General features: G+C 37.0%; 1 protein-coding gene across 7 annotated transcripts in view; it reads right to left on the bottom strand.

The window, feature by feature from the left end:
* The window catches only part of LOC137043196 (rho GTPase-activating protein 42), a 186351-nt gene that overhangs the window by 24570 nt on the left and 139043 nt on the right, over positions 1-22738 (bottom strand). For 2 of the 7 annotated variants that reach the window (XM_067419374.1, XM_067419377.1), the window contains exons 5-15: positions 21486-21587; positions 19610-19720; positions 15977-16081; positions 12033-12162; positions 11122-11222; positions 10935-11044; positions 10094-10150; positions 4304-4382; positions 1478-1517; positions 1024-1086; positions 498-575 (exon numbers count right to left, since the gene is read on the bottom strand). In XM_067419374.1, the coding sequence (XP_067275475.1) occupies positions 498-575; positions 1024-1086; positions 1478-1517; positions 4304-4382; positions 10094-10150; positions 10935-11044; positions 11122-11222; positions 12033-12162; positions 15977-16081; positions 19610-19720; positions 21486-21587 (976 nt within the window). The remainder of the gene's footprint in view (positions 1-497; positions 576-1023; positions 1087-1477; positions 1518-4303; positions 4383-10093; positions 10151-10934; positions 11045-11121; positions 11223-12032; positions 12163-15976; positions 16082-19609; positions 19721-21485; positions 21588-22738) is intronic. The other 5 variants (XM_067419376.1, XM_067419378.1, XM_067419380.1 and 2 more) reach the window with 3 other exon arrangements.

Genomic DNA, 22738 nt, shown 5'->3' with positions numbered 1-22738 from the left:
ATAACATGATTGATAATGTGATCTCTGTAAGGATGTTCACACTGGCAGGCAGTTATTATAGCAATAAGAGGAGGGAATGGGCAAAAACCAGGGCAGGAACTGCTGGCCAAGCGAATTTTTGGTTAAAAGAAACTAAAACAATGAAGAATGAGTTCTGTTGTCATATTATTCATATTACCTGTTTTTTGTTTGTTTTTACTGTGGTATCAATTTAGTATCGGTATCGAGGTATTTTAGTCTGGTATCGTATCGAAGTCACGAACACTAGTGCATAGAGAAATCCTTTATAATAAACAATGCCACATCCCATAGATTAAATAAGAATTGCCATTTTTGGTTTCATGGTGAATTTTAAAGTTGGTCTGGGAAGGTTTTGATGTAGTGTTTAAACTGCTAAAAAAAAAAAAAAAGAATTTGACAGCAATGGATTTTTGCTACTCTGGCCTGAATCACACAGCTCTGACAATGGCATTAGTTGTGTAAGTGAAGTGACTTACAGAAGACTGTGATCATGAGCTTCTGCACTTTTGAGTTTATTCCCCCGACTCTGTACAAACCCATAGTGTTGAGCCCTGCTGAGAGAGAATACACACACACACACGATCGTGATTGCTGAAGTACCCCTTACTTTAAGGTGTTTTGATACAGGAATTTTTGGTATACTCAAAAGCAAATCACAAACTATCAGGATAAGTTAATATTACCTGCTATACCACATAAACACACACGCACACACATATATCTTTCACAGGGTAACATTCCTAAAACATTATACTATTTATAACTACTACTACTTCTATTATTAGTAGTATAGTATTACCATAGTAGTAGTAAAATAACACGCATGCACGCACATTCTTTCATAGGAAGGGATTGTTGAAACATGACATTACTTAAAATATTTTACATTATTTCTTTAGAATCATTTTTTTCCTAGTATTATTATTACAATAAGACGTTTTTTAGAATGCTTCATCCACAATAAATATCCTTTAAGGTAGAGGAAGTAAACACAAAACTCACCTCTGATCTCCACCAGCTCTATACACTTCCTCACAAAATTAAAGCCAGCCTCATTTAAATATGCTACAGAAGACAAGTGAAAAGAAGACAAGTTCAATAGATGGATTTAGCTTGCGTCACACTCAGCCGGGGATACGGCTTACTCCGGTTGTACTCAATGTAATGCTATCGACCTTGTAAAAGGAAATCAGAGAGCAGAGACACACAAAGGGTGTAGTGAAGGGAAACAGAACACATTATCTGAAAAAGTGTTTGTTAAACACAGCTGATCTGATGAGAACATGTGAGGTCAGACTCAAACACTAAGCTCACTCTGACCCCCCCCCCCCCCCCACACACACACACACAAACAAAACAGGCAATACATAATATACAATAAAATTAAATATGTAAAAACAGATATAGCCTTCACATGATAAATATGAATGCACTGCTCTGAGATTTAAATACTTACTCTCCTCTTTCTTGCTCAGAATAGCAGGAAGATTGTAGATCTAAAAGAGTGGAAATATCTATTTATTATATTGATTTAACTGTGAATTACTTGTCGAGCAATTAAATGGGTAGTTCACCCAAAAAATAATGGAGTGTCTATTCACACTAAGTGCAAATAGCGTGCCTTGTTGGAAAGTGCTATTCACACTAACTCCGCCTAACAATGCTTGGCTGTGCCAAACTAGATTTAAATAAAACTGCCCACAATTCGACATCCTCAGTGGCGCAATCAGCAAAGCGCATGCATGGCTAATGGATCAACACAGTTTCGAATCTGCCTTTTGCAGAACTTGCTCTTCTCTCTTATCTCATCGCAAATCACGTCAGAAAGGCATTTATTTCCAATAAAAATTAAGAAAATGTTCTAAATGTGGAAATAAGGTGCCTATAACAAAATGTTTAATTATAATAAAAGCATTTATTGGGTAGGGTTAGGGATAGGTGTAAGGAGGGCTTTTGGTGTTCCTTTAAGGCGGCATTCCATAAATGACAAATTACATGTAATTATTATTTGCATTACAAAGAATTGCAACTTTATATGGTGCAAATATATCACTATTTTCACTTAGTAAATAGAATCTACAGCTATTTGCACTTAGTGAAATCAATATACACCTAAAGGATTATTATGAACACCTGTTCAATTTCTCATTAATGCCATTATCTAATCAACCAATCACATGGCAGTTGCTTTAATGCATTTAGGGGTGTGGTCCTGGTCAAGACAATCTCCTGAACTCCAAACTGAATGTCAGAATGGGAAAGAAAGGTGATTTAAGCAATTTTGAGTGTGGCATGGTTGTTGGTGCCAGACAGGCCGGTCTGAGTATTTCACAATCTGCTCAGTTACTGGGATCTTCACACACAACCATTTCTAGGGTTTACAAAGAATGGTGTGAAAAGGGAAAAACATCCAGTATACGGCAGTCCTGTGGGCGAAAATGCCTTGTTGATACTAGAGGTCAGAGGCGAATGGGCCGACTGATTCAAGCTGATAGAAGAGCAACTTTGACTGAAATAACCACTCGTTACAACCGAGGTGTGCAGCAAAGCATTTGTGAAGCCTCAACACGCACAACCTTGAGGTGGATGGGCTACAACAGCAGAAGACCCCACTGGGTACCACTCATCTCCACTACAAATAGGAAAAAGAGGCCACAATTTCCACGAGCTCACCAAAATTGGACAGTTGAAGATTGGAAAAATGTTGCCTGGTCTGATGAGTCTCGATTACTTTTGAGACATTCAGATGGTAGAGTCAGAATTTGGCGTAAACAGAATGAGAACATGGATCCATCATGCCTTGTTACCACTGTGCAGGCTGGTGGTGGTGGTGTAATGGTGTGGGGGATGTTTTCTTGGCACACTTTAGGGCCTCTTAGCGCCAATTGGGCATTGTTTCAATGCCATGGCCTGCCTGAGCATCGTTTCTGACCATGTCCATTCCTTTATGACCACCATGTACCCATCCTCTGATAGCTACTTCTGACAGGATAATGCACCATGTCACAAAGCTCGAATCATTTCAAATTTGGTTTCTTGAACATGACAATGAGTTCACTGTACTAAAATGGCTGCCACAGTCACGGCCATTTCAAACCAATAGAGTGTCTTTGGGATGTGGTGGAATGGGAGCTTCATGCCCTGGATGTGCATCCCACAAATCCCCATCAACTGCAAGATGCTATTCTATTCTATGGGCCAACATTTCTAAAGAATGCTTTCAGCACCTTGTTGAATCAATGCCATATAGAATTGAGGCGGTTCTGATGGCGAAAGGGGGTCAAACACAGTATTAGTATGGTGTTCCTAATAATCCTTTAGGTGAGTGTATTTTCTTAGCGATAGATGATATTTACACTGAGTGTTAATAAAATATAGTTGCTATTTACTCTTGATGTAGATGACTCATCTATCGCTATTTGCACTTAGTCTAAATATCAACTAGATTCTATTTACACTTAATTAAATAAAAAAATGTAATTAAAATTGACATTCTTCTTACAGACAAATACAATCAGAGTTATTTTAAAAATGTCCTGACTAATCTAAGCTTTATAATGGCAGCGCAAAAAAGTGCATCCATCCATTATAATAGTAATCCACATGGCATTAGGGGGTTAATGAAGGCATTTCGAAGCAAAGCCAAGCATTTTTGTAAGAAAAATATCCATATTTAAAACGTTATTAACTAAAATAACTAGCTTTTGCCAGACCACCTTCCGTATTCAACTTACGAAGAAAGGGTAACACCTCTAGCAGTAGAAAACGCTTACGCATTATAGTCATACATCATGTCTGTTATGCTTTCTTCGTAAGTATCAGTATAAATACAGATAAGGTGGTCTGACTGAAACTAAATATTTTACTTGATTACATGTTAAATATGGATATTTTTCTTACACAAATGCATCACTTCACTTCAGAAGAGTCGTGTGGATTACTTTTATAATGAATGGATGCCCTATTTTGGGCTCCCATTCACTGCCATTATTTTGGTCAGACTAGCCAGGGCATCTTTTAATGTAACTCTGATTGTATTCGTTTGTCATATAGCCTGTCAAAGTCATATACACCTAGGATGGCTTGAGGGTGAATAAATCATGGGGTAATTTTAATTTTTGGGTGAACTATCCCTTTAAATAGCAGATAACACATGTTTACATGTTTTGAAGGAAATACCTGAACTTGAGGATCTTCTGAAGCTTGAATCAATACAGAAGCAATGATGACAAGTAAGTCAAAATGATATAAAATCAAGGGAGAAAGTTTCTCCAGCACTCACCGGCTCTTTGCCATCCATAGCTTCCAGCCAGAGTCTCCTGTTGGACTCCGACAGCGCTTGTAGCGTGATAATGCCATGCCTGAAGACAATGCAGCACTTTAAAGTCTGACATGCTCTAGAAATATCCAGCTCACCTACTATAGTTCCTGTATAGTGCATTTGCTTGTATACTAAACTTGTAGAAAACTAAGGCATGTAACTAAATGAAAGGATTTAGACTCAAATGAAATGTTGCAACAATATCGACAAATGACTCAAAAATGAAAATTCTGTCATCATATACTCACCCTGATGTCATTTCAAACCTGTATGACTTTATTTTCTGTGTGGAACATAAAATAATATATTTTGAAGAATGCTGGGAACCAAACAGTTTTGGTTACCATTGTTTTCCATTTTTCAAAATATCTTATTTTTTCAGTAAATGATGACAGAATTAAAATTGTTGGGTCAACTACATCCCTTTAAGTCAGGTTGAGGTCAGATTTAAGGTCAGCAATAGTTTACCTCTCCTGTATGATTTTTGTCCTTTTATGGAACACAAAAGGAAATATTTAGCATAATGTTTCAACTGCTCTTTTCATACAATGATCTAGAAAGTGTAGGGGTACAGATTTTCAGTGAATAACACCATTAGCCACTGCAGCATAAGCATAATAAAAGCTCAGAGACCAGTGTTTTCACAGGTCTATCATTCGTTTTCTCGGCACGTCCTGCTTTACACCAAACTGTAAACCCTAACGCTCAAAAATATTGAATTGGTGTGAGTAGAGCCAACCTAAATGTAACAAATTAGTTCAATCAAATGAACTTTTATGAGCATTTATAACTTTCTTTTTCTTTTGAGTTCTCAAAAGTGACATTTTAAGTCATATGAATTGTTCCATTGTTTTGAGCCCTATGAACTTAATTTTAACTTTTTTTGCTATGACACTCAAAAGGGAGAGTAAATGCAAAAATTAAGTCTTATATTTTTTATTTGTGTGTGCAAGATTAACATTAAGGGGTAGATTCAGTAGTGTTTAATGTTTTGTTATGCTAGTTTAGATAAGTGTCTGTTATTTTTTTTTTTATTTTTTTTACCATCATGGTGACGATTGGAGTATGAGCTTAGTTTAAGAACAGATATATGTTAAATGTATAACTCAGACATACATAGCAACATAGTGTCAGCCCACATCCGGCTCGCATCAGGTTGAATCCACATCCAGATGTGGCCCAGATCTGGGCTGAGACTGTGTTGCTGTCTGGGTTATATTGCTGTCCTCATTCAGCAAGTGCTATGCTATGCTAATGCTACCAAAGCACCGTATAACCAATTTACAAGGTGGCATTTATATTGAATTAGCTAGTTAAAGCTTATCAAGTTTCTACTACTACAAATTTGAGATTACATAATATTTTTAAGTTAAATGTATGAATTAGCTTACTCAAATATTTCAAGTTCAGAGCAATTAAAATGTATGATTACAAACTAAAAACCTGCTTCTGCTTACTTTCTTTTTTTTAGTTAAGAAATGTAAAGTTTAAGCAACTGATTTGAGTTTTTTTTTTTTTTTTTTTTTTTTTTTTTTTTTTTTTACAGTGCACCGTAACATTATTAAAACTTTCATACACTCTCTTATTAATGGACATGATTTCTGCCCAAGCCTCCTGGATTCCTTCCCATCGGCTGTGGAGGTGAAGAATCAAGACTCCAACTCCCATGATTCCACACTCATTTACGGCATCAAACTAAACATTTGTTTTAGAATAAGTGGTGAAACTTGCATACTGTGCCTTTGAGAAGACTTGGAGCATTTTATATAAGAGTTATATTGGTAACTTTTATGGAGTTTTTTCCCCTTCATTTTAGAACTTCTGGTGACTATATGAAGTTGTTTTATGGAAACGAGCAGCATGCACATTCTTCAAAACATGTAATTTTGTGTTTCATAAAAAGTAAAGAAAAAGAAAGTCACAGGGGTTTGAAGTGACTGAACTAAAATCAAAAAAAATGTAGCATGGCATTAAATTATTTCAATTTCCCAGGCTCAGTAACACTACACACTCTTGGGGGAAAAAATGCACGAATGTACTATTTCAGTTACATAAACATCAATTTAACCATATTCACAGCAATTAAAATCACAAGGACCAGTTAAATCACCCAAAAATATCCCCCATTGATCTTCTTCACACATGATTTGATAGCATTTGCGTGAACCCTCTCGTGTAAGGTGAACGTTAGAGCGAGCTCATAGCCATTAACACGTTCTTCGCCGCATATACAGCCATGCCTGTGCAACAGCTGTCACTAAAATCTGTGCATGGATGGACGAGCTATACACTCAGTTAAGCTTTGATTATCTCTATCCTGTTTGTTAGCACAAGCACGATGCAGTGCAGTTTTAATGTGATAATATTAGGAGGAGTTTTGTGTATATCAGGAAGTGTATGCATATCAGATCATTTACAGTGACTTTGAACGTGGATCATCCTATGGGAAATGAATGGTAAAAACTGTCTGCTTATAATAGTCTTTTTTTCATCAACTTTTACAAAAAGAGAACATTTTGAGATGGAATTTTAAGTGAACTATACTGTACAGGACTGTTCATAACCTAGTAAGCTGACTTGCTGTCTGCAGCAGCTTGTTAAAGCAACCTGTCATAGAACTTCATTAGCGACTGATTTAAAATAATATATACACAGTCGATTCCAATAGTTTGAAGTTAGCTAACATATGATTCTCTTATAAGCATACATTTTGTGTATGTAAATATTGTGTAAAATGCATATTCAGCTGGCAAAAAAGCATTATGAGATTGCTTTTTCTATTCTGAAGACATGCAATGGTGCCTAACATTTTGGCAAAAAATAAGGTAACTTAATAGTGAATGACCTTTGCATTGAGTGATGCCCTAAAGTGCCCCTATTATGCTGTTTTGGTTATTTCCTTTAATATAATGTGTAGAATAGCTGTTTGTGAATGTAAAATGTGCAAAGTTTTGAAGACAAAAGTTATTGTCTCCCAAAAGAAAGAACCGATTCTGAACTGCCTGAAACTAGACATCAGTAATTCCAGCTTTACTTTCTGCTCAAACCTACGTAGGTTTGTAAAAAAAAAAATGCTTAATGGCAATTGTCTTCATTGGCTGCCTTTTTGTTTTATAGTTAAAGGGGGGGTGAAATGCTGTTTCATGCATACTGAGCTTTTTACACTGTTAAAGACTTGGATTCCCATCCTAAACATAGACAAAGTTTCAAAAACTAATGTTGGACGTTTGATGGAGTATTTCTGTGTTAAAAATACTCCTTCCGGTTTCTCACAAGTTTCGGAGAGTTTTTTTCGAGTATGGGTCGGTTTGACGTCGATAGAGTGGAAGGTCCTTGTATGGGCCTTACGGGCTCTTCTCCTGGTAGGGTGCGCACGCGTGACAAGAGCGAGAGAGGAAATGCACGCCCATAAACACTCTTTCAAGGTGCAGATCCAGTCATCCGTGAACACTTCTGACGCACCGTATGGTCGCGCCGCGCTCCACTTTATTCCTATGGGTGACGTCGAGCGACTTCAATGCTTCAGCACAGCATTCCGGGAAGGCAGCGCTGCATTTGAACCGATTTGAACGCAGAAATGACGGGAAGCTTCACAACATGGCGTCAGTCATGTCTAAAAGTGGATCTCCACCGTTCACTGCTGTCAGGACTTCACCAAATCATACCAAAGAAGTGTGTTTTTGACGGAGCGGTCCCAGCGATAAAGGTTCGGTCCTGCTTTGGAAGCAGCCGGTGAGTAAAACTGCTTCAAATGTCTGTGCTGTTGGCTATCGTCGCGTGAGTAAATATCAGTAAACGACACGATCGCGTGCTTCGTCATTCAAATGCGCTAACGGACTCCATTGTTGTTATATGTACGTTACACTAGTCTGACGTGCAAAACAGTTTTGCTTGCTACTGCTAAGGTTTAATGTAAGTTGTATTCAATAGTCCGTAAACCGAATCATGTCCTCATAAACTGCGAGTAAGCACACACAAATGTTGACAGGCCACTAAATACAGTACATACCACAGAGACGGACGTCCTATATTGCTGTTTCTCCTGTTCAATTTATTTCAGCCTCCGAATGTGATTCTGGATCATATCTGTATTAGCTGAGATTGATAGCCATGGGCTTCTTCACGCTTGAGGACGTCATCGTGTTGCGCTCTTCATTCTTTAGCTCCGCCCACACGATACGCCTCCAGGCACTCGTTTTTTTCGGGAAAGACTCGGGACAGCCCATATTTCTTTTATAAATATAATAAAACTAAAGACTTTTCGGAGATATGAAGGATGCAATACTATTCTATAGGTACTCAAGATTGACATGAGATTGACTGAAACTGAGTGTTTCACCCCCCTTATAATTATACTCACTAACTGAACCTGTTAGTGATTTCTTAATTATTTAATGTGTTTAAATAAATCTGTCATGAAAATGACAGCCATGTACTGTGTATAAATGATTACATTTGATTATAAATGATTATATAGCAACTGAGTATATTCTAATGGTTTTGGTTCTGTTGTTAACCTTTACTATTATAGTAATGTGCAAGTAAGGGCTCCTTATATAGTTTAAAGCATTATCTTAAATTAATTCAATTATAACTAAAAGTTTTTTAATGGACAGACATATTTTTTTCCTGTAAACCACTGTTAATTAAAAAATAAATAAAAAACAATTTTGTAAAACTGCTGTGCCGAACCGTGACTTCAAATCTGAGGTGTGTACCGAACCTTCAGTTTTGTGTACCGTTACACCCCTAGCATATTTTATATAACTAATTTGTTACATTTATATAGCGCTTTTCAAGGCACGCAAAGCGCTTTACATATAGAAAAGGGGAATAGAAGGGGTTCATCATGTGATGAACCTGTATGTGACGGCAGCCATATTGCGTCAGAACGCCCACCACAAACCAGCTGATTGGTGGAGAGGAGACAGAGTGATGAAACCAATCAGGAGAGGAGGATATAATACTCACGTCGATTTTTTCCCCATTGTTTTCGCGTTCCATTTAAAAATCTTGCAAGTAAATATTACTAGCCAATGGCGAATTGAGCTTCAGTGTTTCTGTAGAGGGTTGAATGTATATTATGAGAAAATAAAAGTTTATATATATATATATATATATATATATATATATATATACAGTATATACCTTGGATGCATGTAAACCTATTGTCGGAGACATTAAAAATGAAATAAAAATGGCATAATAAGGGCACTTAATAATAATAATAATAATAGATTTTATTTATATTGCACTTTTCATTCCGAAGAATCTAAAAGTGCAACAAAGGGAACAAATAAATAAGGCTGACTTGTTACTGTAGGTGGCTCACTATAATTTTCTCATAAATATCAATACATATGATTATTATAAATCTGCCTCAACTCTACCATTGAATACCATTCATATGGTTTCCTCTCCATCTTGCCTAGTTCAGCAGTTTTTCAGCCTGGAGTATAGATAATGTCGATTTGATGTTGTGATGTTTGTTCCTTGATGTCAAGTGAGAGTTTGTGATATCCAGATCAAAATGAGTTTAGAATCACTCAACCATTTAAATCAAATCAAACTGTTATCCCACCAATTATGGGTGCAGGAAATGTGTTGGATTTTCAACATGCAAACCTTTAAAACCACTGGGGTGAGAAATGAGCTTTGATCAGCGTGGGATTTCGAATGCATGAGATCACAAGCAGCACACATGCGCTACAACATGCTTTTGCGCTGTAGGGCACAGGGCTTGTCACATACCGGGCTTTACAGAAAAATTGCAGTGGTCTGAAAAGAGATCCACGATAGATGGTATTTCTAGATTGAAATAAACACAGAGAAGGGACAAGGGAAATGGGCACACACAAGGTAAACTGTCAGAAAACAACAGTGCAACCTTACAATAGGTGGCAAAGTACATGAACAGACAGGTAGATACATTTGCAGCTACTTACCAACATACAGGTCTGGCAGAGAGTTAGTAGAACATGCATATTCTACTGTGTGTGCACAGCGTAATAAATGCTTACATACATATGAATAAATATATATATGCCACCTAATATCGTAAGACTGTGCCGTGAAGGCAGATGCAAGTAAATACAAAGATTACAAAGAAGACAAATTGTACAGTTAGTGTGAAAAAGGCATAAGGTGCATGCAGAAAACAGAAATGAAGCCCGCTCTTAAAACAAAAAGGGAAGTTACATATTTGAGCACACTGAGAAACAGAAGCTATAGCAGGATAAGAGTTCACCCAAAAATTAAAATTCAGTCATCATTTACTCACTCTGAACTTAGTTCTTAAACTGTATGACCTTCTTATAACAAAAGGTTGTATTAAGAAGAATGTTCATGCTGTTTTTCATACAATCCATCCATCCATCCATCCATCGGCAACATTTCTCCTGGCCAGATCACATATATAATAAAAATTGAATTTACATTGAATTAAATGGTAAAATGCAGCCTGTACATTCTTTAAAATCCTTTTTTTGATCCACTGAAGAATGACATGAAAAAAATGATGACAAAATATTTTTGGATGAAATATTTGAAACTTTTAAAACGTCTGTACTTTGCTGTCAGTGCAGACACCCACCTTTCAACCACCTCGATATCAAAACAGAAGCGTTTATCAATCGAGTCAGTCTTTCTCCTGATACAGGACTTCAGTCTGAACTTCTCTGGAGGATTTGACATGACACCATTCTGTGAAAAGACAGACAGACAGACAGTGAGGATCTGATGCAAACGGCACCTCTGTTCCCGGATGAGCATCTCTGTACCTGTTTAGCCGTGGGCTTCGCCTCGGTGTTGCACATGCTGAAGGTCTTGCTAACTTTCTCATATGTACAATAATTCCGTATCCACGTGCAGCCCAAAGGCCCTGCAAAACACACATATGAAAAGTGCAAATCTGATATACATGTATTACATTTTTTAAAACATATATAATGCATGTTCTAAATAGCACAAAATGACCCCCAAAAAGCACTATATGGGCAAGAACATGTATTTCCATATTATACATGTTAGATATGAATGTGTGGAGTACAACTCATTCTTTAAAAGGGTTGAGTAGCAACACATACCTTTATTTTTTAAAAGTAACTTGTAATAAATGTATTTTAGAATAGAACATTTTTATGTTCAAAATTTAAAATAAAAATGGATGTACTAAATATGCATTTATAATTCGTTTTTTTTAGCTGATATTTGCATTTTTCACTGAAATTATTTAATATATTTTGGATGATATTTATATATTTTGATTTTAAAATGTAAAAAAGCAATATATTTTATATTAGCAATATATTTTGCATATAACTCTTCACCAAAATATCCACTGTGTATTATGTATTTGCGGTCCACAAGAGGGCAATGTTTATCTTTCCTGGAATGGGCCATTCTCTGTTGTCTCTGAACTTATTTGATGATGATCAAAAGTAATGTGTTTACATGATTTTATTTTGGCATTTCCTCTGCAATGTGAAGGAAAACAGGAAAACACAGGATAAGACTAAAGTGAGGTTATTTAGGGAAGATAAATATGAAAGCACATGAAAACCAAATTCTAGACCCATTATCACCATGCTTTGAAAAAAAGTGTCTGGCATGGAAGGATACAGGCTGTCTGTCCTTCTGTTTGCTCACGGCTCTTGCCTGAAAGATTGAAGACTGCCCATATGACACTCACGTTTCTCCTGGACATAGAGGTATCCCTCCATGGTCCACTGGCCCGGGGGCTTCTGGTCTTGATCTGCAGATCGAACTCTCTTCATCAGCATTTCTACTTCCTGCTTGGTGCTCAAAAAGTTGTTTCTTGTCTTCATCCAACAAAAAACACACATATGTAAACAGATATTGGGAACTGTATCTCAGCAATGCAACTGTCATTTTTAAAATAGCCTTTCATAATTGAACTGACAGATGATCCTTTATTTAAAATCATACATGGCACTGAAATAAGCAATATACATTTACAGAACATAAAAATGCATAGGAAGCAAACGACCTGTTCCAAAAGATATTGGCAGAAATAAAACCAAATACTGTACATGACTGATTTGTAACACTCTATTTTAAAGATCTATTTAAAGGGTTAGTTCACCCGAAAATAAAAATTATGTCACAAATTACTTACCCTAATGTCGTTCGACACCCGTAAGATCTTCGGAACACATATGAAGATATTTTTGTTGAAATCCGATGGCTCAGAGAGGACTCCATTGACACCAATGTCATTTCCTCTCTCAAGACCCATAAAAGAAACTAAAGACGTCGTTACAAAGCCCATCTCACTACAGAGGCTCTACAATCATTTTATGAAGTGACGAGAATAGTTTTTGTGCGAATAAAAAAATAAAAAATACAGACTTATATGGTGATGGGCCAATTTCAAAACAAAGCTTTGACCCGTTATGAATCAGTGTATCGATTCGTCTGTCAAACTGTTGAAATCACGTGACTTTGACGATCCGAATCATGAATCAATACACTTTGTTTTGAAATCAGCCCATCACTATATAAGTTGTTATTTAGTGTGTTTTTATGCACAAAAACTATTCTTGTCGCTTCATAAAATGATTGTAGAGCCACTGTAGTGAGATGGGCTTTGTAACGACGTCTTTAGTGCCTTTATGGGTCTTGAGAGAGGAAATGACATTGGTGTCAATGAAAGCCTTTCAGAGCCATTGGATTTCAACTAAAATATCTTCATTTGTGTTTCGTAGATAAAAGGAGGTCTTACGGGTGTCGAACGATATTAGAGTAAGTAATTCATGACAGAATTTGACTATTTACCATGAACTAACCCTTTAAAGCGTAGGACGTGTCTGAATCCACTTTTACTAGTTTAATGAAGGGAAAAAACGTTAGGCGCACCAGGCGGATGGTCCAAAAGGGTTGTACCTAGTCTCTTAATGAGTCATGGGTGTGTTTTGGGCATGACGTGCAATAAACCTATCAGAGCCTAAACTCTAATTCCCTTTAAAAGCTGTTTGCACCATGGGGATTCACTATTTACATGGCGGAATTTGAGAGCAGAAAAGACTGAACTTTTTATTCCTTGTATTTTAAATATTTTAAAAAAGTCCCTATGTGTGTAATAAGCAGAGTGTAAGCTCGTTGTTCTCCCACTGATAGGCATATGTTACTAACTATAAATACTATAAGTAACACATGGCACAGTCGTTTTCAGTTTCTCAAAATAGCAACACGCCAACAATGCAACTGAACACACTTCGTTTTCAGACCAGCACACCCATGGGCGAACAGATGGGGGCGAGTGCATTTGCTATTTAAACAACGAGTTGCTGGAAAATGATAACTGCAGCGGGCTGAAACTATCAAAAAACACTTGCATCGTGCCAGGCATCGCATTGCTCCAGGTGTATGATAGGGCCCTACATCGAGTCATGAGCATCATATGCAAACTAGGCACATTGGCCGGCCTCTACCTACATTTCTACAAAACTCCAAAAATGACACTTATACTATACATACAATTCAATGTAGTTTTCAGTTGTAATGAATACTAGTGGTGACACCAACTAATTTTATTTCCTTTCACACAGAGTATAATTACATTATTGCTCCGTCATTAATAAATAACTACACAGGAACAAATGAGTAACACAATATTAACATTCTAGTAACTACTATTAACTAACAAGAAACTCTGATTATTGAATTAGTGAGGAATAGCGCTCAGATGAATGAGGTAGTTCACTATTAGTTAATCAGTAACTACTATTTGTTTCACACCTAGAGGAAGAGGGATACTAAGAACTACTATCTACTACAGGTTCATAATTAATGAGAGCACAAAGTATAATTAATTCTAAAGTGAAGATCACGGTAACCCACATGTACTGACTCAAGTACTACCAAATCCTTCAGAAGAAATTACTAATTATTTGGAAGAGTATTACAAAGTGAAAAGCATGAGAACTCTGGTGGACTGAAGTCATTGTATAGTTTTAAAGGGATAGTTCACTTTAAAATGAAAATTCTGTCATCCTTTACTCACCCTCAAGTTGTTTCAAACCTGTATGAATTTCTTTCTTCAGCTGAACACAAAGGAAGATTTTCTGAAGAATGCAAGTAACCAAAGAGTTAACTGGAGCCATTGACTTTCATAGTAGGAAAATAATACTATGGAAGTCATTGGTGCCAGTTAACTGTTTGGTTACTGACATTCTTCTAAATATCTTCCCTTGTGTTCATCTGAAGAAAGAAATTCATACAGGTTTGAAACAACTTGAGGGTGAGTAAAGGATGACAGAATGTTAATTTTAAAGTGAACTATCCCTTTAAACTTGTTGTAAGGTTTTGGATAGTAGTGAGTCATGCAAGGCCTAAAACTAAATTGTTGCCATACCTACCAATGGCAAGTAAAAATTTACTGGCAATAAAAATGTTTTACCAGCCATGAAAAATATTTTTGTAAAAACAGGCAGCTATGACCCCAACATTTCCAGATGTAAATTATGTAAATGCACAACGGTCTTAAATTAAACAAAAAGTAATCCTTATCTAAGTTATGAAAGTTTTTCAGTCCAAGGCAGTGAGTGATTTTTCTTCATCTTTTGTTTGGTTAGCATTAAGGACACATACGGCAGCAGGTATATATTGGGCTGCTGTCACTTTAAGACCTATGCACAGATCCAATACACTGATACACATGGGTTCTCTTTCTTAACTGTTTTTGACCAATACAGGCATTTTCAAGCCCAAGAAGTCGTGAAAGAGAGTTCAATTCAGGTCTTATGACACAAATATCTGGGTGTGTGTTTCAGATGTTATTACAAGTGTTATTACATCCTTCTAAAGGAATTACAGGCCATTTAGATCAGTATTCTAAAGAATATATAATAGTAACCCAAAAGTAATGTCTCAAGTGTTACTACTTCTTAACTATTTGGATAAGAATTCTAAAGTGATGGTAACCCACTAGTAATAACTCAAGTGTTACTAAATCCATCAGAAGGAATTATTGTCACTGGCCATGATTTTTCCCCCCCTCTTGTATACTGTATACACACCAATGAATCCAAATTCTGTCTGTCACAGTTTGCTGGAAAGAAATGAAAAGAAATGGCTTCATAATCTTCCTTTGTTCTCTGGAGTACTGACATCACAGCCAAATACATCAATGTGAACTATCAAATGACACGCCTACGATATTAAAGGTGCCTGTCCTGCGGTAGTCAATCACTGTTAAGGCTAACATCTCACGTTTTCACAGCAGTGTAAATTCAGCGTATATATGCCGCAGTGCTGGCTAATGCTGCAGAACAGGTCTTTTGTGCTTTAGAACAAGTTGAAATTCAGGGACACTACATCAGCTTTGAGCTGTGACAGTGATGCAAAGAAAAGGTCAAAGGTCATGGATCTCAGACACAGAGATGCTGACGAGCAGCAGGAAGTGGTTTATAAAAGGCCAATATTGATCAAAGACACACAGAGCAGGTTACAGTCTAAAGAACAGAGGGCGAAAGGTTTTTGGTGCGAGCCTTTTTTTGAACACCATCTCGCTTTATAAATATTTTCAGAAGTGAAAGCATATTTTTGGTCAAAAGGAGGCTAAGTGAAAAACTGAAAGAGAAGCCGGATGACTCACAGAAGACGTGCACTTACATTCTGCAGGTTAAACTGTAGCTGTTGTTTGTAGGGCTCAAATTCATGGGCCAGCTCATAACCCTCATGGTAGAATGTGAACAAACCCTGTAGGAAGGCCAAGAGCTGCAATCCAAACAAAATGTAAATACAAATGTTCATATTATGCCTGCAACACAACACATCTACTGTATCTCTTTATCAGAGCAAACTGAGATTCAACAATATTTTATGTCAGTTGGTCAGCTCAATGGGCTTTTAGCTCCGTTTCCACCGCAGGAACTTTACCCAGGAACCAGAAACTTTGGGTGGTACTTCGTGTGTTTAGACCGCAGGAACCAGGTTCTAAATGAAGTTCCGGGTAAATATTTCCCCCTCCAAACGGCCCTGCTCGCGAGGTATTACTTTTTCAAAGTTCAGGAACTTTCGAGGGCGGGACTTGGGCGCTGAACATGCTGATTGGTTAAGATCAAGCAGCATTTTATTTCAACGGGCATTTTTAAAAGTCTTGCGAGGTTCAGTCTCGTTCAGTAAATATCAGTCTTGCTCTGTCTGATGGCGCGCGCCACATTCGTCTCAGCCATCTCAATGTCCGTAATAGCTGATAATAATATACATTGTCATTTTAAATCTAGCTTTACAAGCTTTCTGAATATGCTGCATGCTGCTGAATCTGCATATTAGTGCTCTTTTCTGTCGTTGTTAATTACCTCTTTAGTAAACCTATACATAACCAGCAAAAGCAGCACATCTTCAATCTCTTCCTTACTCGTTACTAATTTTTTTTCACCATGTAAACGACCTGACCGATTACTTTTAAGTGTGCATCCTTACATGACGTGACAGCGCACGCCGCGCTCATGTTGACAAGAGAGGAAAGTTAATTTTTCGGAGGGGTAAACTTTTTATTTCGTAAGTTATGAAGATAATGTTGGAGTAATGACACAGCGTATATTGCCCCAGGCAGTTTTTACTTTAACTGCGCCTGACAGAACATTTTTTTTCTGAGATGATTATTACACTTTACAACAACTAAATAGCTATAAATAATACTGGTGGCCGTTAAGAGTTGCTATGGCTACAGTAAACACACTCCAGCTGCTGGAGAAAACAGCGTTGACATTTTTGATGCGCAGACAAACTGCATGTGACAAAATGATTGTGCTTGAAAGTCATCAGATGTAAACACCAGATCGGTTTAGATAACGTCTCATGTAAATAGTCCATCTTTCAATCGGTACACACAAAAATGATTACTGCAGTAAGACATGTCCTTCACTGACTTGGAGGAACAGTCGCGCGCAGTCCTACATCACCGGACTAATTTGCCTAATCTTCTTGGAACTTTAGATCGCGGTCGAAACGCAGACAGTTGCAGGTCTGGGGGGAAGAAAAGTTCCTGTAAAAAAGTTCCTGGTACAAATTGTTCCGGGTAATTTTGGTGGAAACGGGGCTTTTGTGTCAGTTTGTCAGCTCAATCAAAAAGACAGACATAAAATTCAATGGGAACTTTCAAAACAGTGTGTTAAAGGGATACTTCACCGCTTTTTCATATTAAACTATGTTATTCCCTTAACTAAGACAAGATGATACATACCTCTCTCGTCTTAGTGTGTGCACTTAATCGCTCTGACGCGCGGTGACGATCTGATAGCATTAAAACATTAAACGGCTTGAAATTGAACTATAATGTATGGCGGAATAGCACTTCTGAGAGTGATTCGACTTGGCGCAGTAAAAAGTCCCGGCTGAAACATCCTCCCTCACATCTTCCCTTCCTCTCTCATTTCTGTCAATAGGGGGGAGGGGGAGATGTGACGGAGGATTCTTCAGCCGGGACTTTTTACTGCGCCGAGTCGAAGTACTCCCAGAAATGCTATTCCGCCATACATTATAGTTCTCTTTTTTAATCTGCTTAGAAAAGCGTCACGTTTTATTTTGTCACCATACTTGATCGTTCAACTATTCGTGTAACTGTATTTAAATAGGGAAAACGTGGAGGTGTTCGGTCGCTTCTAACTTGATCTCTGTTCGGTACCATAGTGAATGAACTGGGCTTAGTGGGCTAAGCTAAATGCTATCAGATCGTCAACGCGCATCAGAGAGATTAAGTGCACACACTCAGACGTATGTGGTATTTATCAACTCGCCTTAGTTAAGGGAATAACATAGTTGACATATATGAAAAAGCGGAAAAAGTAACCCTTTAAAATCATTAAAAGGTTTTACACCGAAAGAAATGAATAGTACTTTTGTAAAATCTTTAAAACTATGTACACTCACATGAGATTGCAGTCATATCAGTAGCCTAATAAAAGTGTTTAATTTACATGAAGCGGTTGCTAGTGATTTTGATAGTAATGGGTGAACTGATTTATGACGCTTCAAAGCCTTTAAGAATCTTTTGAGTCGAGTCAGTGGTACAATGTATCAAACTAAAATTTATAAAAAGTGAAATTACATTTTTTGAAAGTTTAGAAATTTCAATGGTTCACTGCTGGAGAGTATCGATGATCTCTCTGATCCCATGAATGATGAAGATTTAATGAGCTCGCCCCCCATTGGTGAACCATTGAACAACTGTCTATGGGTTTACCTGATTTCTGGTCAGTTGAATTCATTTGTTACGCATTTGAATTAGCATTAGTATAATTAAAAGGAATACTAGTAGTTAATAGTCTACTATTATAGCTAAGCAATCCATGGAACAAACAAACCAGCCCAAAGAATTTATAAAAGAACACATATTACACAGACACTTGATATGTAATCTTATTAGATGATTAGTTACTTGTATTCAATTTTACTTTCAATATAATACTACAATAATTTACTCCCATAATAAAGTCTGGAAGAGCTAGGGTATTTTTACGACAGTTTGGCTGAAAGAAGAAGGTCCTATAAACCTAGGATTGCTTGAGGGCGAGTAAATTATGGGATCATTTTAATTGTCGGTTGAACTATCCCTTTAAGGCCACTGCAACAATTAGACTTTCTGATAGTGACTTTAACACAAGACTTCAAAGATGCTGATGTCACACACCGAAACTCAAGAGCAGAACAGACCGCGGTACTCCCGGTAGATTAACAGCGTCATTTTTCCCATGCCAGGTGATAAACAATGGATGCCTCTCTAAATCTATAAAGCACATTCTCTGACTCACTTTATTGCTCACACTTATGCATATAAATATGTTTAATGCAGGAATGAGTCATGTATATTCTGTCCACTGTTGTAATATGTGAGGTTGAGCTGTTGTGTATTTTACACAATCTATTTTTCTGAGTGGAGATTTAGATAGCAAACATAAAAAGGACTTAATAGACACAAATAAACATAGTAGGGGTGGGAATCACAGGATACCTAACATGATTCGGTGTACTATCACTTAAATAATTCAGGGGTGATTGTGGGACAGGAAATGACAGCTTTGTGTTTCATTAATTTGGCATGATAAGAGTGTGATTGTGACTTCAGAGGTCAAACTCTCCACCTATTTCCTGTTGGCTTGATTCTCATTATATTACACACCATGATGGGCATCTGTTTTTTTGTGTTTATGTGCGTAAGAGTGGCTTTTGAGCTTCAGTTCGGAGACAAACTTCATGTCTAAATATAAGAGGTATAATATGCATCACAAACAAAGATCTTACCGGCTCAACAAATTCAAATTTCTTCTTCTCTTGAACCTCCTGGATTTTGAAGACGTATTCTAGCGAGGCGTCATAAAAGAGTTGCCTTTCCTTATCAATCTGAGCGTCAGCCTGCAAATGAACAAAGGGGGCTGTTACCCTAGAGACAGACAGAAAGCGATGACTGCCAGGCTTGTACGCTCATTTGGACGTGTTTGGGCTCTGGTTAATCGTTACATGTGAGAATTTCTGGCTCGGCTTTGTGAGAATTTGTGTAACAACAAGCTAAACAAACACACAGGAACATCTCTGAACAGCAGGAAAGAGCACTGAAGGGGGAGAAACAGGAACTAAAGCTTTTAAACTGATGTTTTCAAAAGGATTAGTCATCCAAAAATGGAAATGTAATCATTATTTACTCATATGTTTTTTAAACCCATATGACTTTCTTCTGTGAAACACAAAAGGAGACATTCAAGCTTTCAAGTTTCAAAAAGAGCTCTAAGGACTATGGAAGTAGTTCATATGACGTGTTATTAATTAGTTTCCATTTATTGTAATTAAATGGAAAGCACGGAAAGTAAATTCTTAAAAAAAAAATCTCTTTTTATGTTTCACAGAAGAAAGGCAAACAGGTTTGGAATGTAGTGGGTGAGTAAATAATCAAAAAAGTTAACTATCCCTTTAAATCAAGGACTTTTGTGGCTTGCATAAGCCACCATTTCAGTTCTACATTTGCTATTTGTCTTTGCAAACTTTAGACCTTTTTTTTAAAGAAAATTAAACTTGTCATGTTGCATACTGACTTGCAATTGGTTGTCTTTCTTCCATCGATTTGCATACTGCATTTTGATTGGTCTCTGTCTTCCATGCATGTATTTAACCATTTATACTCACCATTATCCTGCCTACACATGCTATTGAAAATATCCTATCTCCGACTTCTGAAGTTGAAATTTTGAGCTCATTCAGTTCAAGTGCTTTGATGGCAGAAAGAATAGGGATCATGGAGGAGACCAGGTTTATTCTTGCCTATTTCTTGGGGAAATCTTGGCGCACGCCCTACTCAGAATCTAGGGTATCAAAATGGTCTCTAGATGGTACAAAATACAACTTCAGAGGGCGTTCATGTCAAGTTTCCGATAATTAAGAAAGCATGTGAAGGCAGCAGTGCAGTTATTTGTTGATTCACTATCCATGTTTCCAACCAAATTTAACTTGCAAAATTGTAATATCACATAAAACATTTGCAAATAAAGCACCATTTCCATCCCATGTGTTCAAGAGAACAAAATCGTCACTTCCTGGGAAACTGGCACTTTTTTTTCCTACATAAAAATTGACGAAACGCATGTTATCTTGCGTTCGGGTACGTATTGTTTGGGAATAAAATCATGTGATATGCTTCTGGGAGGGAATTAAACCAAATAATTTTGATGATAGACTTTGGCTCAGGCATTTCAGAAAAATCAATTCAATATTTGGGATGCTGCACAATGAAACTGGACAGTGATACCACATCCGCTTGCGCATGTGGGATTTATTCTGTAAATGTCTTTCCATCGTAGTTTATGCCTTCTTATCAGATACAGAATGTATCAGTCTCAATTCGCCTTTTAATGCACATTTTTTAAATGTATGCACATTTCCATCCTGTGTTTTTATAATTGTAATATCCCAAAATGTGCTTAAAAATAGACAGATGGAAACAGCTAATGTGAGTCTTGTGCACAGCAGACAGAAATATCATGACGGTAAGATGCTTCTAATGCAGCACTCAATCAGAATTAAGACTAAAACCTAAACATACTAATATTCTTTCTTGCAAGCACTGGTATTTCCTCCAAAAAATCAAATTAAAAAAATCAAACCTAGACTTATTTGTGGAATGATTCACCTCTTGGAGAGCTGATTCCTTTTTTCTGGATGACAGGTTGAGATGTTTTTCCAGGGTGGAATAGTACTTTTCTGTCTCTTTGTCAAATTTCTTCTTTCCCTCCTATGAAAAACAAATGGTTACTGGCATAATGAATTTTAAGTGTATGAAGTCAGTTCTCTGTGTCATAACAGTAACTATACAGGTGTAAAGACTCACATTAATTATGAACATGGTACACTAACATTCGACAGCTACACAGTGACAGAAGACTTGTCTTTATTTGAAACAATATATCAATTGTTTATCATTTAAAACCTAACAAACACATTTTTTTGTGAAAAGTAAAGCATGAAAATCTTTCTTTAAAAGCGTTTGCTTGTGATGTGCCCGTCTGGCCATTAGGTGGCACTCTAATGCTTTATCACACAGATCCCATTCTCGTCTCCTACTATGTACTAGGTGCTGCTACAGAAACAGTTTAGCCCATAATTGATATATTGCATGTGAATAAATATATTATCTGTAATGAAATGACACAAGCCAAGCTTAAAGATGACACTTAATCATACATAGTTACAAGATAATAAGATCAATTTTCTGTTCTCAGGAGACACAGAAGAGCAAATCAAACAATATTCTTTCCATCTAATTTTAAAAATATCACCTTTACTGCCATTTGAATGCAACTCTGGAAAACATGCAGACAGAAAAGGTTTGCATTTGTGTCAATGCTGATTCCTTAATGACACAGGTGGTATAGTATATATTATACCCTCTGATATACAGGTTCTATTGAATTGCACAAGAGCTGTTCACTCAAGCATACGAGCCGAAGATTTCAAAATCAAACAAAAATGTTCTAAAACGTCAGCCAAAATAATCACATTAGAGCAGCACAAACACACAAAGTGGGCTCAATGTCATGGGTATTAAAAGTCAAGATTTGAAAAGTTACTTTGTCATAAAACACTATCATTTTTGAAAGGCCATCCATGCAAATATGCTTTGTTGTCAGCACAATGGTGTAGTTACGGTGCCTGTGTCTGAAAGCTAAAAAATGCTGCCTACGCAGGCACCATACGGAAGGCACGTCCGAATCCAATGATAGTGTGACATTTTGTCTACTGAGATACTTTCATCTGATCGATTTTTAAAGACTGCATAGATGTATCCTTTGCAGACTATAATATCCCACAATCCTATATGTTCAATTATGTTCGACTTCTGAGCTTAAAAAAAAAGGCATCTGAAAGGTGTGGTTGGGTCAGTTT

Source organism: Pseudorasbora parva, chromosome 16 (assembly GCF_024679245.1).
Source record: "Pseudorasbora parva isolate DD20220531a chromosome 16, ASM2467924v1, whole genome shotgun sequence".
Lineage (NCBI taxonomy): Eukaryota > Metazoa > Chordata > Actinopteri > Cypriniformes > Gobionidae > Pseudorasbora > Pseudorasbora parva.
Note: the sequence above shows the minus strand (reverse complement) of the source record. Positions and strands in the feature narration are given on the sequence as shown.